At 31.9% G+C, this 18,628-nt stretch overlaps 1 protein-coding gene across 2 annotated transcripts; it reads right to left on the reverse strand.

The window, feature by feature from the left end:
• Positions 1–113: 113 nt before the first annotated feature.
• On the reverse strand, positions 114–18,628 carry LOC139087844 (uncharacterized). 2 transcript variants are annotated; one of them, XM_070636776.1, is made up of 6 exons: positions 17,228–18,628; positions 9,058–10,637; positions 7,499–7,678; positions 6,788–6,989; positions 6,560–6,723; positions 114–6,175 (listed from the first exon to the last, which is right to left on the reverse strand). In XM_070636776.1, exons 1-6 carry the CDS (start codon positions 17,707–17,709, stop codon positions 3,237–3,239), a joined length of 5,547 nt encoding a protein of 1,848 aa, XP_070492877.1. In that variant the 5' UTR covers positions 17,710–18,628; the 3' UTR covers positions 114–3,236. The 2 variants fall into 2 exon arrangements, with proteins under 2 accessions (XP_070492877.1, XP_070492875.1); XM_070636774.1 differs by having other exon boundaries at positions 7,322–7,678.

The following is an 18,628-nucleotide window of genomic DNA, read 5'->3' on the forward strand; positions in this document are numbered from 1 at the left end:
ATACTTGAAAATTGGGATTCTCACTTGAATGGAACCTCAGAATCTGACTACGTTTTTGGATCCTTAGCATCTGTAAATCCTGAAAATTGCAAAAGAAATCAAAAATGCAGCAATTATTTTTGAAATTTTTTTATACCTTTATTTTACACAGTTATGACTTTTTCATTTATAAATGTGACTCATTATGTTTTTTTTTTCTGAGATTTTCATAAATTTTATTTAGCAAATTTTGTTTTTCCTTTCTTGTTTTTGGTCGGTTAAGATTGTTTATTGAATCTCTTGAAGTTAATCTTTATTTACTTTACTTTTCTTTGACTGAATAAAATTAAAAGAATTTATTTTTGCTACTAGAATTGTGAATTCTTTTCTCATCATTTTGTGCCAATTTTTCATATTTTCCTTTTCATGTAAAAATTTCCACAACATTGAATTTTCTTTATTTTTTAGGAAAAATATCTTAATATTTCATCTCATTAGTATCAAAAAATAATGGCCGTGAAAAATCAAGAATTTCAACATTAGTATGCTTTTTTTGTATCGTCATATAATTTTGGCACATCAAATAATACATCGTTTAAGAGTAAGAGAGATAGTTGAGAGATTGTTGCTATATAATTATGGAAAGTACATACTAGATACTTATTAGATTTGATTTCATTTCACTTTTACTTACTTTTGTCGTTAGATTATTTTTTATCGATAAAGAATAGCTTTTGTCCTATAATTATTTTAATTTTTTGTATTTTTTTAATTAAAACATACTTTCATTTTCATTGTGTACATGAAAAGTTTATGGACGGAGAATTTTTTGATGAATTTTCTTCATGTCTGCTAAAGTTTTCGGAATTTAAATAGTTCAAGGTTGTCTATGATCCTTTGAATTCATTTCTTTGAAGTGCTGTTATAACGTTCATTTGAAATTTGAATAATATTAATTTTATTTAGTTCAAACCCCCTTTTCAACAAAAGTTCAGTCTGTTTTTGAACTCCGAAGAATAAACATCTATTTTATAAATAAATCAGGTAGAAAGTAGTTTTAATTAAACTACACCACCTACCACACTTACAAAAAGTACAAATCTTGTTGATTTAAAACCTTCATAAAGTCAATTGGAAATTCTGATTAATTTGAAATTAGATAAATTTGATATTTTCAACCTCATATGCTGTTAGACTAACTTCATTTCTCTTCAGCGTTGTATCCTTGATAGTCTAGTCCATAGTAATGTACTCGATTCCATTTGACTTCGCACAGTTAACTGCAATCATTAAAAATTTCATCAAAAAATAAATTGTCCATAAAATTTTCACTTTTACGGTCTATGTAGAAGGAAATAAATGAGTTTATAACATTGAAGATGATCAAAGAGACACTATTTAATGCAAATACTTTTGTTTGTGGCAATTATATCAAATATTCAATCCAATAATTTTACATTTATCTCTTATGATTTTTTTTACATTTAAAACTTGCCATTTTTTATGAAAATTTATCATTAATAAATTTTATTCCTCATTTAATTAAAGAAAACAATTTTCATCAAAGTAAAAATGTGTGCTAAATGGAATGAATTTAATTAACATTGAATGAAAAATTTCTGAATTCTTTTGTTCCATTTTTCGGAAGTTGTATAAAATTTAAATTTCGATTTACACATTTTGTTTTTCAACCTTATTAACTTAATTAACTTTTATACACATATTAAAAATAAGTAAAAGTAGGCCAAGCAATAAAAATAGACAATTTTTTGATTCCTTTCATTAGCTTTGCAAATTTGTCCTAGAATAAAATACTAAGAAGATCTGATGCACTTTATAAGTGACTTTCAAATGATATTTATGTAACTTTTTATATCAAATTACATTTGTTATGGATTTAGATTGATTCAGTTATTAACCAGACGCGATTTTTGTCCTTTATGTCATGATTGCTTATGGATAGAATTTAGTTAGGTAATAAGCTGCAATTTGCTTAGGTTTTGATAGATTCTATAGAATCCAAATAAATATTTTGTCTATATAGAAATCATGGACAACTGGATCTTAATTCCATGCATCTTTCATTAATTAAATCAATATCCAAACCCATTGGAACTAATAATGTTTTACAAACTTAAGCTCCATACGTTCATGAGTAAAATATATAATAATGATTACGAGTAGCATTTGAATATGCTGTTAGCTATCTATAGCAATAAAGGGAAGCAATTCTTTCTTTGTGAAAATTAAAATGGAAGAAGAAAGTTTCTTTATTACTTTTTCATTAATAAATGAAATTAATGAGGGAAGGTAATGAAATGAAAGCCTATGAGCGGTTGTGCGTTAATATAAATGCTTGAGTGGCAACTTTGGATTTTAGGGAAGTTTTCTCTGCTCTATATTTTCGATGTAGAACTTCTTTGTGTGATAAATTAAGATTTATTGAGTAGAAATTCAGTTTTTTTGGGTTTTATCGTCTAGGAACCAGCTGTTTAGATGTACCGTACATCTCAGACATCTCTGATTTATAATAGGGTTCGGTCAAGACTCTACCTCATACTTTGTCTAAGAATGCTTGCCTGCAATTTTGGACAAACCCTAATTTATACATCAAAATAACTGGTTTCAAAGTGCTACTCTTAATTAACTAGAATCTTCAATTGCATCAATTACATAACCGCAATAGACAAGATAGAGCACTTAACAAGACACTCAAATCACCTCCCCTTAACACAATAAGTATCTCTTTTATAATTGAATGGAAATCATTATAATTAAAACTTCAAAATGAGATGATGATTATGATTTTTTTAAGAAGTTATCTTGGAAAGAATAATTGTTGATCAAACATTCTAACGTCATTAATTATTATTCTTATTAATTTTTTCTCTTGGCAAATTACATTTTATATTATGTCCTTATATAACTTCTTGTATAATTTTCATTTTTTTCGTATTATTTTATAGCTATACACATTAAATGTGATGGCCATTTTTAATATGAGTATATAAGTAGGTGACACAACAACACGTGTTTGTTCTTTGTCATGTCAACAATAATTTATATCATGTTTTGTGTGGCTGTTTATTTTCTAATTTTCATTTTTTTACCTTTTTAATGGCAGATAAATTTGTGACTGACAAAAAAATCTTCAATTTGAATTTAATAATAATTTTTTTGTGTATTTTGTTGTTTTTCATTAAAAACATTTACGATTATGAACGATGAGAGTGACTAGATGATGGATTTATGGAGTATTAATAATATGATGCTGAGAATGGATGATAATTCTGTTGTTGATTTGAAGTTGCATGTGGACTTTGATGATGATACTTCATTTGATGTGGATGGGAATGATGTGGGTGATGATAAGCTCCAAAGCCTCGAGGTGATACCACATGACGATTTGTTGGACCTTCGGCTGTCAAAAGTCTCGATTGATCAAGTATTCTATTATTTTCAGATGCTGATAGGAGACGATTATTTTGTTCTATTAATAAGTGAGCTGTTGGATCAACGAGAAGTCGCTGATCAGCAGTTGATAGGAAACGATGATGTTCGGACAGATCGCGATTTGTGGTAGCATGTGGAGGCAAAAAGGATGTATGATGACGTACATGATGTGAATTATTAGTTCCAACCATTCCTGATGTACTTGATCCACCTGCTGAACTCAAGTCTAATGACGCCATTCTTAACATCTCGGAATGTGAATACGTATGAGTTGGAATATGCGATGAAGCTGCTGGCGGTGAGGGAGGTACAATGTAATTAGAAGTGCGACTTAAATCCACACCAGAAGGATCGGAATCATGATCCTGCTGCTGATGTGTCGTTGCTGATATGTGATCTTGTAACAAGTGCTGAATTTGTTGCTGCTGTTGTTGTAACTGGAAGGAGTGATGTTCTTGTTGCTGCTGCTGTGCATTTTGTTGTGCATCACGTTCAGTTAAAATGTCATAAATATGATGCTGATAACGATTGAAACTTAAATTACTACTTGCAGCTGCTGAAGAAGCTAGTTGGAAATTGTGGGCCGAATGATAGCCGGCAATTCCAGCTCGTGATGACATATCAAGTCCTTGATGATAATCACCACTTGAGTTTCCACCACTTGCTACATTTTCATTTACAACCTGATTACGTGAAGCAGCAAATTCTTGTATTTCGAGACCCTGTTCGTTGTACTTTATACGTAAATCACTGAGTGACTCACGGTGTAGTTGATTAACAGACGATTGATTATCACTGTATTTACTATTTGCATACATCAAATCTGATATTTGTGAGTTGAGCTTAATTTTATCATTAACAACATGTGATTGTTGTTGTTGCTGATGACTTATGCTAAGATTTTCTGCTATAACAATAGAATTTTCATCATCACTTGACAACTGAGTCATTTGCGGTGTCTGTTGCTGTTGTTGTTGATGATGAACGGATTTATTATATTCCATATTAGCTGCCGCCATTTTCTCACGTCGTGCACGATAATTTTCTGCACCAAAATCATAACGCGGCAGTGAGGGTGTTGATGCAGGTGAAACTAAATCATGCTCCGAGCCATAAATTGGCCTTTGTGATAGTTGTCCTGGTGACGTTTGTATTTGTTGTACTTGTTGATTACGTTGAGCATTAAAATTCGTATTTCCATAATTTGTATTGTGCTGTTGCTGATCAGGTGTCATTGTTCGAGCAGGTGAACACGAGTCATTTTGTTGATTTTGAAAAGCTCCTTGAACATCTTTATCACCACTTGATGGTGTATATATACACATTTTATCTTGAGGTTTTGGCGTTCCAGCATCTACATCAATCTCATTATTTTCTTGCATCATATTGGAATTAACACTATTACTAAATGTAGACATTGATGGTAAATGAATTGGAAAATTTTGTTGTGCAGCTTTCATTATCTTCATATTTTCATCGACTGCACTCATCATTGCATTACTTTGAAACTCGGGACTTGTCATTTCGTCTGGTAAATCTTCGGGTTGCTGACCATCATGTCCTTCATCAATAGTCATTTGTTGATTATTTCCATTATCATTAATATCGTGACTATTTCCAATCATACTACTAACAGAACTTAATGCTGCCTCAACAAGTAAGCTTGCAGATGTAGGTATTGTTGATGTCATATTACGGTTCACATTAGCATTTCCATTATAAAAGCCACCAAGAGGATTAAAATGTGTATTGAACGTCTGATTGCTATTGTTATTAGCATTGTTTGTATATTGTGTCTGCTGTATGTCCATTAAGTCATCGTTTTGCACTCCATTTTGATTACTATATGCTTGGTTGAATTGATCTGTATCTTGATGTTGCTGCTGCTGTTGCTGTTGTTGTTGTTGTTGCTGCTGCTGTTGATGATGATGATGATGATTATGATGGTGATTTTGATGATGATGCATATTTGATTCTACATCCAAAATAGGCGAATGTTCATTTCCGTCATCCATTCGAGTTTGTACACTTCCTTTGTGTAGTTTTGATGAGATTAATTTAGCAAGAAAGTCGCGATTTGCTTGCGTCATTACATCATTATCATCCATATCCATATTTGTAACAGGATCACTAATCCATTTTTTACTTCCTTTACTGATGACAAGGTTTGGATTAGTCTGCAATAGGAAATCCTTAAATCTCGGATTTGACGTAATTGAAAGCTGTGAATTTTCCAATAAAGATCGTCGATTGATTGGTGCCTTGAATGAATTTCTATCGCTATCATCGTCATCATTATCATCATTGTCAATATCGTTCGTATCATTTCCCGATATTGAATCATTCATCATCGACTCTTCGTTTCGCTTTTGTTGCAATAATGTTCGCATACTTTTTCCAGCCGCTATCATCTTAGCCTCCATATCAGAACTGTTGAGATTTTCACCTGAAAAATCATTATTACCATGGAACTCGTTACCGTCATCATTATCATCCATATTAACGCCCTCGGAAGCAGCAACATTATTCATAAGCTTCTTATTCATTTCCTTTAAATTGCAATTCAATATAGACGAGATTTTCGATGAAAGCAGGTTTAAGTTGTTTTCGTTTTTGCACAAATCACTTATTGATGAAAGGAAATTTTTGTCCTTCAGTATTGTTTCCTTTTGTCCGAGATTTTTCGTAGGTTTGCCGAGTGGCTCACCAGGATTCATTTTGCGTTGGCGTCTTGTCATGCCGTCTACAAAAAATCGACAAAAAAGAGAGAAATATTCAGTTCCATGAAAGGGATAATTAATTAGTTTTTTGCTGTAAATTAGCAAGTAACATGAAAGTTACGAGATTCGAGAAAACTTTCATTTTGAACGCACTTTTCGTCAGAAATCATTGGCAATTGAACAGTGAACTTGACATGACTTCTACATGAATACTCGAGTATGGGAACTTATTAGTCTCAAAGTGTAGAAAGTGCGCTCAATTAAGGACGAAATAATTTATTTCCATCATAAAGTTCGATAGAATTATTAATTAAGTACTTAACAAGCAATTTACACGTGTTGGAAATAAAACAGCAATAAAATTGAAAGCATCTTAATATCGATGCTAAAAAGAGATATAATCTTACCTAAAGGTTCGGGCTGTAATCCACCCGAATATGCATCAAAAGTATATGCCACACTTCTCTCAATTTTCGGCATTTGTTCCTGTGCATATCCGTGAACTTTCTTATAATGAAATTGAAGACATTGTTTTGTTGTAAAGGCTGCTGTACATTCTTGTTCTGCACATCTGTTGAGTAAATTAAAATGCAAAAGTTAGCGAATGTAATTAGAATAAAGCTTGTGGAACTTACTTAAAGGGACGTACACCAGAATGTGTGAGCATGTGAATTTTAAGATTGCTTCGATTCTGAAAGAGTTTCTGACAACGTGGACAACTAACAACTGCTGAATTCCGACTATGAACTTCTTTGGAATGTCTCTGCAGTGCGGCACGTGATCCCAAGAGCTTTGAGCATAATTTACATTGAAAATCACGAAGAACTTCTGCCATATCTAAAGATGAAGAAGAAAGCAATGCGATGAGAATCGAATGAAGTGAAAACGTCACGTTTTGTGTAGCATAAAAATACTTTAAGCTTTTATGCACTCAAAAACTAGTATCGAATGCTGTTATGTAGTTTAAAATGACTAAAGTGCTTTTTTGAAGTGCAATAAATTTCCAATTAACTATTCGGACTATTGAATTTTTATGCCAGACTAATCCTCTAGATTTCATAGTGTGATGATTAATTTCCATAACAATCATGATTGCCACAAAATATGAAAGTCAAAAGTGAATTAATCATCACATTTTCCTACACTATAGTTGTACAGCATGAACTCACCACTGTGCATTCTCTTAATGTGAACTTTGAGCTTTTGTGGCTGACAAAACTTTCGACCGCAAAAGTCACAGAGTGGTCGCGCACGTTGCGGATTAGCACTGCATCCATATGTCCGATGCATCTCAAGATAGTTGAGACGTAAAAAGAATTTTTTACAGTACTGACATTGATATGCACCTTTACCCTCATGCAATTTCTCTGCATGCTTCATGATGTTTTCCTTTCCTAGGACAGCAACACCGCACACTTTACAATGGTATTTTCGTATCGTCAAACTAAAGCCCGGGTCATGGAATACCGAACAATGTGTTCGATAATGAAGTGGATGTTCAAAGCGGAGATTACAGCCACCACAGCCTAATTTTCCGATTGAGTTTTGGAGAAAATTATCGATTGATGATTATTGGTGTTTGTATGATGGTCACGTTTGCCGATTTGAGGAAGTTTATGGAATGAAAGTGAAAGAATAAAGAGTTAAAAACATGTTTCGACTATCCAAGAATGATGGAAGTGTTTGGCACATACTCAGCAAAATTTTATACAGTGAGTAATTTTCGGAGAATTAAAAGAAATTTTGTGGAAATAATTCATACCTGTAAAGTTTGTTAATTTCCAAAACTCATTCATTCATTCATAACATAACTCAATTTAAGAATGAATAGAAATTGTTATAATTTCACGTAATTCTGACGAAAATAAGGGTTTTGTGTAATGCTTATGTCATTCCTTGTAAAAGAAACAATCTGATGCTCTTTACCAAGAAAACTTGACAACAAGTATTTCATAAAATGCCAGATTCATGTAGGAGTTTCAATTGGGTATGTCTTTCATGTAATATTGAAGGTATAATGCCTATTATCAAGCATCAAAATATGCTTAATATACAATAAGAGGGATTTTGATCATAATTAGAACAGGAAAAGAAATCCTTAAATAATATGAAGGACAAAACTCTCATTTTACATTACATTGATCGAATATCATAAAAAATTTCAATTATATAAGGATGTCGTGCTTTCATTGCAGACAAAGAAATGTCTATCGTCTTAAATGAGATAGAGTCTACTGTAATTTCATAAAAATAAATGAAAATATTTCAGTATAATTTGAAATTCCCGATAAATTCTTAAGGGATTATCACTTTTAAAATTCGCTTTTTATAGGAAGTAGGAAAATTCAAGAGTTTGGGGACCAATTATTTCCTTAACGTGATAATTAAGCTATCACTTAGGAACCGTTCACTTATTAAGTATGGTCAAAGATGAATAATGAAGCTTAGGGTCGACATAATGTAAGCTTATCTTCGAATTTGCGAGTATATTGCCTATCCAGGTCTATCTGGGTCAACTTGTTACAGACTAAGGAACTGTCATATACCTCTAAAAAATGAACTTAATAAATGAACGACCCCCCAAGTAAGATTCATAATTGTGAAATTTGATGAGTTGCTAAGCAAAAATTTCATTTTTTATCATCAATAAAAATTCACGTTTCCATTAAGGATAAGGTCGAAATGAAAAATGATTCTTGAAATTTATTTATTTTTTTTTCATTGAGCAACGTAAATAAGTGAGAAAAATGAAAATGAAAGAAAATTGCGTAAGAAGTAATATATAATAAAAAATCAATTCAAGGTCATATGCCCGAAAAAAAAGTGCCAAAGAAAGGAGAAAACAAATAACAGAAGGGAAAATACGGTTTGTGTTACACAAAAATAAAATAAAGGAAAAACTTACTCGTTTTCTCAATTTTCTTCTTTCCCCACGCCGAGTTGATATCATCACTCCAATAAAGTAATTCACAGCCAACATTTATGTCCATGCAACTAACAAAATAGATTTTATCTTCGACTTTAATCATCGTTAAGTTCCGCTGATCGCGTGCTCTTGCCGGTTGTAAGTATCGAAACCAATTTGATTTTTGCCTATTCTCCAAATTATAATAGATCGATTTTGATAGTATACTGTCATGTATTTCAAAAATATATGCCATACTGCAATCGTCAGGTATGTCCATTTCGGGTGTTATTACACCAACTAATGGACCAATTTGAGTATACTTTGGAATGAAAATTTTTGTAAAAATGCTTCGATTACATTCTGAATAGACCAGCGATGGAAGAAATTCAAATTCATTTGGCAGCGATGCTTCTGAAAATGATGGTAAATCATCTGATTGATCCATTATCATATCCATTTTATCATCTAAATCATCATCATCGTCCTCGTCATCATCCATATCGTCCAGTTCATTTTCAGACTTGACAGAATCTTCAAAAAACATTTTCTCATCTTCTAGTGGCGCATCTTTATCACATAAAGGAGGCCGTACTGGTTCAATAATAGGATGATCAACAATCCAATCGGAAAAGTCCATTTGATTTGGTATGGAAGATATTGGATTTCGTATTGGACATGTCTCCTTGCCATGTTTTGTATTACATGCGAAACATATTTTTGGCTTATATGACTTCTTCATCGATGTTGATGATGTCTTTCGATCACGTATCATAAAATCACTATTTATCTCCAAGCGTCCTCCATCGGAATCAACATCATCATCATCGTCCTTGAAATCAAAGACACTTTTATCTTGATTCACATCAGACAACTCATTTAATTTTGCATCAAGCATTATTGGTGCTTTTCGAATATCATAAAATCGTCTCTTACTCAATATTGGCCGAGGATTATCATCATGCTCCTCATCCTCACCCTCACTCATCATTTGTTTGTCCATTAAACTAGAACTTATTGGCGTTGGTGCCTCATCATATCGTCCATTGTTTCCATTGCGACCACTTTCAATCATTTTTTGCTTCTCTTCCAATTCATTTTTGATTTTTTCCTCAATTCGACAATCGAGAATTTCTGTTGTATTATTTGATTCATCTGACGATACGGAACCATCAATTGTACTACTTATTGAATGATCTTGTGCATTATTATCATTTGATGATGTTGTTGTAGATGTAGCCATTGTTTTGCTTAAGTTCATCTCATGCGACTGCGACATATCATCATTTATGATGTTCACGTTGTCTTGAAATTGTACACGTTTCACTTTCTTTGGCATTTGCTGTTGTTGTTGTTGTTGCTGCTGCTGCTGCTGCTGAATTTGTTGCTGTTGTTGTTGTTGCTGCTGCTGTACTACTTTTATGTGTTGTTGATTTTCAATATTTGCATGCTTTGGCTGTTGCAGCTGGGGCTGTTGACGCTTTTGTAAGAACGACGATGTCGATTGCTCCTTCTCATAATCTTGACTGTTTTCAATATGATTGTTAGTGGTGTTCTTTTGAAATATGGGCAACTTGAAACTACAAGAGATGAAACAGGAAAGAAAAAGAAAATGAGAAATTGAGGAAATGGTAGTATGAGGGGACGACATAGATGTAAGGAAGTCGTGAGGAAGGAAAAATTGTGGAAAAAATGATGAAAAAAGATTGCAATTATTTTTCTTCCATGGCGATTCAGTCTTTTCATCACTTCTTCGCACATTTTTCTTTCTTTTAAGCATCCATTGTCCCAATGAGGGTTTGTATAAATTTTATAAATGCTAAAAAAATCAATAACTCATGAGTAATGCTTTCACATCAAATCATACGGCTGTTTCTGACCACAAATGAGAGTAGACGTTAACCAAGGGAAAATGCAGCAATTTCCTAACCGTCGCCAAATATTTTCAAGTATCCCTGAAGTGTATCCGCCTCAAAAAAATCCTAAATATGACATACTTTACAGAAAAACACATAACTAAGTTGGTAAACGTACCATGAAGAAAAATAGGACAAAAATATAAAAAAATTTCAAAAGGGAAAAAAGGAAGGCATAACATAAATTCATATCTTGAAGCAATACGCGTGGACGTAGATCATGAAATGCTGATAAAATCATAAAAATAATTTCTTCGCTATTTTTTTCCTTTCCATATTTATTTCCATTTACGCATAGAGACGTGGTCTTTGAATGACCCACCATTCTCGTTCTCTCATTCAATGTCCAATTTTCATTTTCATTTATTTCATGATAAACAACTTTATGCGACATCGACAAACGACAGAAGCAAAAGGAGAAGAAAAACAAGAGGAGAAGAATAAGAAAAGTAATGACGGCGGCTATGGACGAGAGAAATGAAAGTAAAAACATTGACTGGAAAATTTGACATGGAATTTATGAGCGCATTTATGATCGATTTTGTTGCCTTTAAATGAGAAATTTCTGTTCACATCATTCAGTCGAGAAGAAATGATTGATAAATGTAAAGGACTTTCCACAAAATAATGCACGAAAACCATGAAAAGACACTGCTGATGAATGATTGAAACGAGAGTGAGTCGAAAAGACATCAAGAGAAAGAAATGTAATTAAAAATGAAATTAAAGGTCACATGGAGGCAAGTTGGATGGGGCTATGAAAAAACATGATATAAAATGAAGAAGGAAATGATGGCAAAGGAGAAGTTGAAAGGCATAGAAAAAGAAGTAGGAAAGGAAAATAATAATGTGAGGGTGTGTCAATAAATGATGTATATGTGAGTGATAAGAGGAAATTTATTTGGCTGTTTTCTTTTCTTATTTATTGGAAGGACGATAGGCATTTTTTCTTAATGACAAGATTTATGAATGACTTTTGAAGAATTGCATCATTATGACCATGATTAATGAAATTGTTATAATAATTTTTTCCTTCGTCTTTCCCCCTCATATGTCATTGTCATCATCGATATGACATAATCAAACCCAAACATGCCTGCTGCTTATTTTTCTGAAAAATTATTTAATGACAGAAATTATGAAGAATTGTTGTTTGTACATCCCCGAGCGACACAATTGAATAGCGGAGCCTTCATTATGAACGCGTTCATAAGTGTGCTAATTTAGGGATTTCGGAATCTAGCCAGGTGGTACTATGATCCTGATCGATTGTAGAATAAACAAAGTGAAAGTTAGATTGCAGTAGTAATTACAATTTTACGAATCAATGAAGACTATTATGTGTTAAATATAGGGAAATTCTTTGTTAAGTGAATAATTAAAATTTGAAAATAAACCGCAGCTCCGAAAATTTTATTTTCTTAAATTATATGGAATTTTGCTTATTATACAGCAGTAAAACATTGTGTAGCATACGCTGTTTTACATGTTTTGTTCAAAAAATACACCGAGATACGAAGTTTGTGTAAATTTCCATTCAAAACTTAAATTGAAATTTGCATTTGAACTCGCGAATGATTAATTTATTTACGCACTAGAGCTATTCTCAGAATGAACAGCTCTAACATGAACGAAAATTGTTCATTATAATTGTCATATTTTTGTTACATTATCATTGAGAGAAAACTCAACTTATTTTTCATTATAAAATAACAAACAGTTATGCAGAAATTTGGTACCTAGCATTGAAATTGTTATTTCATTCAACCAGTTGAAATATTCCCTTGAATGTCATGGCACCGAGAAGAAAATTTTAATTTTTCTCTGTTCAGTGTAAAAATTTGTGCTTGGATGCTTCGCTTTTATTCATTTATTTCTCTATTTTCTTTCATCGTCATCATCATGATCAGTAGCAGAAGGAGCAATAGAAAAAAAATCCGTTGATATGGCGAAACGAAGCTCACATATTATGTACATATAAAATAAAATGTTTTGTTCTCATCGGGAAAAAGAAGGATTTTTATGTTGTACATAACCATACACAATACACAACATGATGGTGAGAGGCGAGCGGCTGCGAAAATAAATTTTCATAAAAATTTTTCTTTCTTTTTTTTTTGGGCAAAAAAGAAGGCAAAAAAAATTTCCTTCCGTTCACCATAAGAGGAGCAGACGCACACATAAAAATGTTTCAAAGTCATCATCATAATATGCAGACGTCATCAATGATACTCAATCTAAATAGTGGTTGTTAATGTGCTCTTCAAACTTTAAAATTGCATGCATCTCACATGCTTGTTCTCTTTGTCAATTTAATTTTCATTGAAAAAAACTGTTCTGTACATAAAAAGGAAGAAGATTTTTTTTGCTCATACAGCCATCATACACAATAAGCAGTAGCAACACTCCCCTTACTTTTTTTTATCTCTCTTTCCCCATCCTTAATGCCATATAGATGGGGCTCTCTCAAATACATACACAAACACCCCCTCATCACTGTGTATTTTCTTTTTTTTTTATTCACAACTCTGTCTTGCTTGCCAGCCTTTTTTCTGCTCTTTCTCTGTGACTCATTCTCTGTATTTCTTCTATGCTTGCTTTTTTCAGCTCTCATGATATTCATTTTTGTGTGCTCGAAAAAAAAAAACACTGAAAGATGAAATGAAATGAATGGTACACATGTACATTTGCGTATGTCTATACAGAATTCTATGTACATAGTCCTATTTCTCTATGTACAAGTACAGTATATGATGGTAGTTTTTATATAATTTACACTCACTTGATGTTATATAGAAATTAAAATACATTTTTTTATTCAATTTTGCTTGATATACGTATACAAATATGTGAACATCCCTTCACTTGAAGTTTTATGGGAATGAAAAAGATTCGAGTGTGCCTGAATTGTTAGCAAATTTGATGAAAATTAAGAGTTTTTCATCAGAATTGTCACTATATTGTGGTATTGCGTAAATTTTTTTTCGTATCTTCTAATTAAGAACCCTCTATGTAGTATGTATGTACATAGGAGAAAAAATAATAATCACATCCAAAAACCTCCCCAACTGCTCGCATCATAGAGTCACCCTGAAAGTTTATTTCGCCATTCATTTGCAGCTTTTTTTATTTCATTTCGAGTTGAAAGGTGGGTGGATGGATAGATGGTGTGATGCTACATACGGTAAATTTATTATACAACAACAATAATAATTAATAGGCTACTTTAGTTCCAGTTTTTTTTTGTGTAGAGTGATGATGATGTTCGCGCAAAAAAGGCATATATAGAAGGGCGTAATGAAGCTGGTTGTTTTTGTGAGTTTGTGTATGCTTAAAAAACAACTTGAACCCAATTTAGTTATCTGGATGATGGTTTGAATAAAAAGCAAGATATTATTTCTATTGTGCTGTATTCATAGCAATGTGTTTATTCATCAGATCATAGAAATGAGCTTCAACTATGTTGAAATTTTTATTCTACATTATTTGTATGAAAAGAAAAGAAAAATCCTATCCCGCTTGCAGGCAGGGATTTTCTAGTGAATTTAATTTTTTTTTTTATTTACATAAAATTGCGAACGAAACCTTTCATAAGTAAATAAATAAACCACAACAAGGAAAAGAGAAAGGAAAAAAAAAAATTTACGTGGAAAGCAATTTTCTTTCAACAATTTCTATATAAAATTAACAACTTGTGTAAGTGTGGAAAAGTAGAGTAAGTTCACTTGAAGAGCGACAACGAAAAACAGCTTTTAAAGCTTCAGAGTGAGTGAAATGAGAGAAACCTGTAGAAAAGTTTTTATTTTCTTCTTGAAAAGTAGAGCAGACTGAATAGAATAAGTTTTTCGGAAATTCTCATTCATGCTTGAAACTTTAAAAAGGAATTTTGATGATTTTTTAAAGTAGGAATTTAAGGATTTTAATATTAAATTTCCTCGAAATCACATGATTATGACAAATTTGTTCTAGGAAATTAAAGGTTAATTTGTGTCATGCACCGCAGACAGCAATTTGATACAATGCAGTGATAGACAACTTTTTATTTTTCGCGGCACTTCTAGTGGTAAGCTTCGATCGAAACCACAGACGGTTTAAATTTTTTTCGGTACACTAATGTTTCGCGGCAAACAGGTTGCCCACAACTGATGTAATGAAATACATGCTGATTTTGAACTCAAATTTCCAAATTTTTACTAGAATTGCTAGAATTCACATTCGATATTCTAAATTCAAAAAACGTAATTGACGAGCTCATGGTTAAACATGCAAAAATTATTAACAAGACCCAACTGCCCGAGGCAAAAATATTACATTACGTGATGTCATTGGAATTTAATAATTCAGGATTATTAAATAATTTTTCTATGGTAACAAAATGACATTTTAATCTCGAATTAACAAGTGAATTTATGTTTAATTTATGTAATTGATGATTTCTATTGTTTTAGAAAAATTGATAATGATTATGGGATTTTTATTAATGCATAATGGATTAAAAAGTAATAAAATTGATTTGCTATTCAGACGAACTTAATAGTGGCTGAATTCAACTGATTGCATGCTCTTTGAAGGATTCAGTAGCAAATATAGCAATTAAAATCCGAAAACAGCAAGGTCTAACAAACTGATTTTTTCCAATTTTGAACCTAGATAAAATTAAAGCTCTGGTGCGAAAATATTGAAGGATTATAATGATGATTAATTGAAAATACATATCAATCCAAACAAAATATAATTGCTTGAAGGATTTATTTGCTAAATATTGATTTGAATTGTTAATTATTCAAAAATAACCTTAGGGATTTCCTATTAAAATTTAATTTGAATACGTGGAAGTAAATCAAATGTAATATGCTAAGATGAATAATTTATGAGTTTATGATGAAAGCTTTTATTATCATTAACATGGATTAAAATATTTTTATCTAAATATTTGCATCATTCAAAGTTCAAATCCAGCATAATTGCCGGAAGTATTTATCTAAACAATTCGTTTGAATTGTATTGAAAATGTGCAAGATGCATAATAATTTCCGATGCTTTAAATTTTCTATAAAGTCCATCATTCGGTCTTCAAAAGAGATTAATTCTTCATAGTGCACAAAAGTGCAATACCTTGATTTGTTCATAATTAATAGAGCATAAATGATGATAATTAAGCATAAACCAGTTAAACATGACCCAATGACAATGTGTATTGGAATAAACTTTCTGGAAATCAGAAGCGACTCTCTTCAAACTGACATTTAAAGTTTATCAACAAAGTTTTTTTTGAAAACTGAAAGTCTATCCTACACAATCCACAAATTTAAATTTTCTGCAATCAACATGATTATTTTCCATAACGAAAAGTCTAGCTTAAGCACAACAATAATAAATTTATTGTTCAACCTTCAAAATAAAGTTTTTCTTTCCCTTCTCCTCCCCATCAACAATATAAACATCAATCAAGCATTAAAATATCCATTTGGGGTATGCACTTTAGTTTTTTTGATAGACGAGCAGCAAAAGAGCAATTTGATGCGGAAAAGAGCATAAAATACAAGGAATCGTTAAACAAGATGAGAGAAAGCAGAAAAAATTCTTTCATTCCATTTGCATTAAAAATAAAGCTGTCGATAGGCTCTGCTTTCTTCTTAATTCTATATAGGCTCAACATTGCTTGAAGCGGATGGGATGGAAGCAGAAAAGATGAAGAAGAAATGTTGAGTGTGAGAAAAAAGGATGTCGACGGCGATGGTTATGGTTGGTGGAGGTGGATGTTATAATGATATTAGATGATGTTGATGATGATGATGGAAGAAGGCAAAAAAGAAGAAAAATGAAAATAAGAAAAAAGTACGAAAAAGAACCAAGGCTAAATGTAGATATATGTATAAGAAGCTGCTATATAACGTCTATCTTTTTCATGTAGATATAGTCATTTTCGGAGGAAAATTGAGCGAATAAGAAAATCCTGCTTATATAAAGTGTGTAAATGAACCTTAAAACTGAATGACCAATGAGCGCTTTTGGATTGACCTTCAAGGTAATTTCTAATTGAAAAAGAAATCATTTTACTTCTTTTATACCAAAAGATTTTCAATAAAAGACAAAACTACAACAATTTTACTAAGAAAACTGCTATCCAAAAACTAAAGCATGAAGGAAATGAAAGCGACCAGAAACAACAAAATAAGAAGAAAAGGAGAAAGTAAATTAATGGAATGTATAGAGGATCTCGGAGGCAGTAAAATGGAAAATAAGAAACTTACCCATTTTTATTTGATCGTGCCTCATTTTCGGCTGTATTCAGCAGAAATGACACAAACTCAACATCGTTCTTAAATTGAAATAAATTACGTAAATTATCCCATCGTTCAGCATTTTTGGTGCCAATATAAATGTTTTTGCTGAAATTTTGATGCCGGAACTTTTTACTTGCACTTCCATTGCTACAATTACTATTTACTCCAGCATTTGAGTTACTCTGGTTAGAATTTTGATTTATATTTATATTAATATTATTATTATTACAGCTATTTAACAATCCACTTCCTATTCGATCATTTCCAAGTAATGATGATGTTGATGATGATGAATTTTGACTAAACGCGACAGCAGCTGTAGCTTGTCGCAATAAATTAGCTTGCGATGACAGCACCAATGGATTGATTTCACTTAAATTACTATTCTCATTTGTGCTGCTAAAATCATTATCACTCTCATCATTATGCGTGCTTCCTGATTTGGGCATGGCTAATTCGCGAAACGGAAAAATTTTTCTTCTTTTTTCACTTTTGCCTTTTTTCCTTTTTTTCACTTAAATTTATGGTTGTAAATAAAAATTTTTCTCTAGACTACATTTATTATCATTTTTAAGGAAGTCTCTACATTCTCACATAAATTTATGTTGTGCATAAGAAGAACACAAAAGAGATTTAATAAATTTTAAATTAAAGCGACACTTTTTATGTGCGAATGTTGGAAGCGCTGCAGTATTTGTGTGTATGACTTTAATGGCTTTCACATGCGAAAAACTTTTATTTCTCCTTCTTTCTCACTGTCGTTCCGTTCACACGAAAAAACTTTTATAAAACTTTCCTTCTTCTTTGCAAAAAAATAATAATAATAATCCTCAAGTTTTCCACTCCTGTTCTTTAAAAAAAGATTGCAGCACGAGAACAAGAAGAAATTTCCTATTTTTTATTTCAATTGCATTTTCACTTTTTCACAACAACATTTTTTTTATGTGGAAATTTTTCTTTCCTTTATCATCATAAAAATGCTGCTGCTCCTTTTCTCATCCACATTTATATTATTTTCTCATTTTTTTTTCGTCTCTCTCGCACTCTCGCACACACTAAATCTTTTCTGCTGTTTCTTTTTTTTTCGGGGTTGGGAAGTAGAAAAATCCTCACATCAAGACTCCTTGCGCCCCCGAAAATTCGAAAATGAAGGAATAATTTGTGTGGTGTGGTGAAAAAAAATTCCTTCTTCTTATTTTTCTCTCGCTCAGATTATTTTGAAAGTTTTTTTCATTATTTTATATCCACTTCCTATTTAATCCAAAATGATCAACCATTTTAAATTGAACTTTTCAATTTTTTATCCACTTTCATCCTTTAAATCAATTTTTTCACTACGCGAGATGCCTCCGCGCGACGACACATTTG

The sequence above is a fragment of the Chironomus tepperi genome, unplaced genomic scaffold (genome assembly GCF_022539635.2).
Source record: "Chironomus tepperi strain 1889 unplaced genomic scaffold, CSIRO-AGI_Ctep_v1 contig_137, whole genome shotgun sequence".
NCBI classification, from domain to species: domain Eukaryota; kingdom Metazoa; phylum Arthropoda; class Insecta; order Diptera; family Chironomidae; genus Chironomus; species Chironomus tepperi.

Bases quoted from the DNA above. Each gene is read 5' to 3' on its own strand.
- LOC139087844 (XM_070636774.1), bottom strand. From the start codon at position 17,709: ATGCCCAAATCAGGAAGCACGCATAATGATGAGAGTGATAATGATTTT. The intron at 10,638-17,227 runs GTAAGTTTCTTA...CATCTCTTGTAG, and splicing joins GCACGATCAAATAAAAATGG to TTTCAAGTTGCCCATATTTC. The intron at 6,990-7,321 runs GTGAGTTCATGC...CTTCATCTTTAG, and splicing joins CATTAAGAGAATGCACAGTG to ATATGGCAGAAGTTCTTCGT.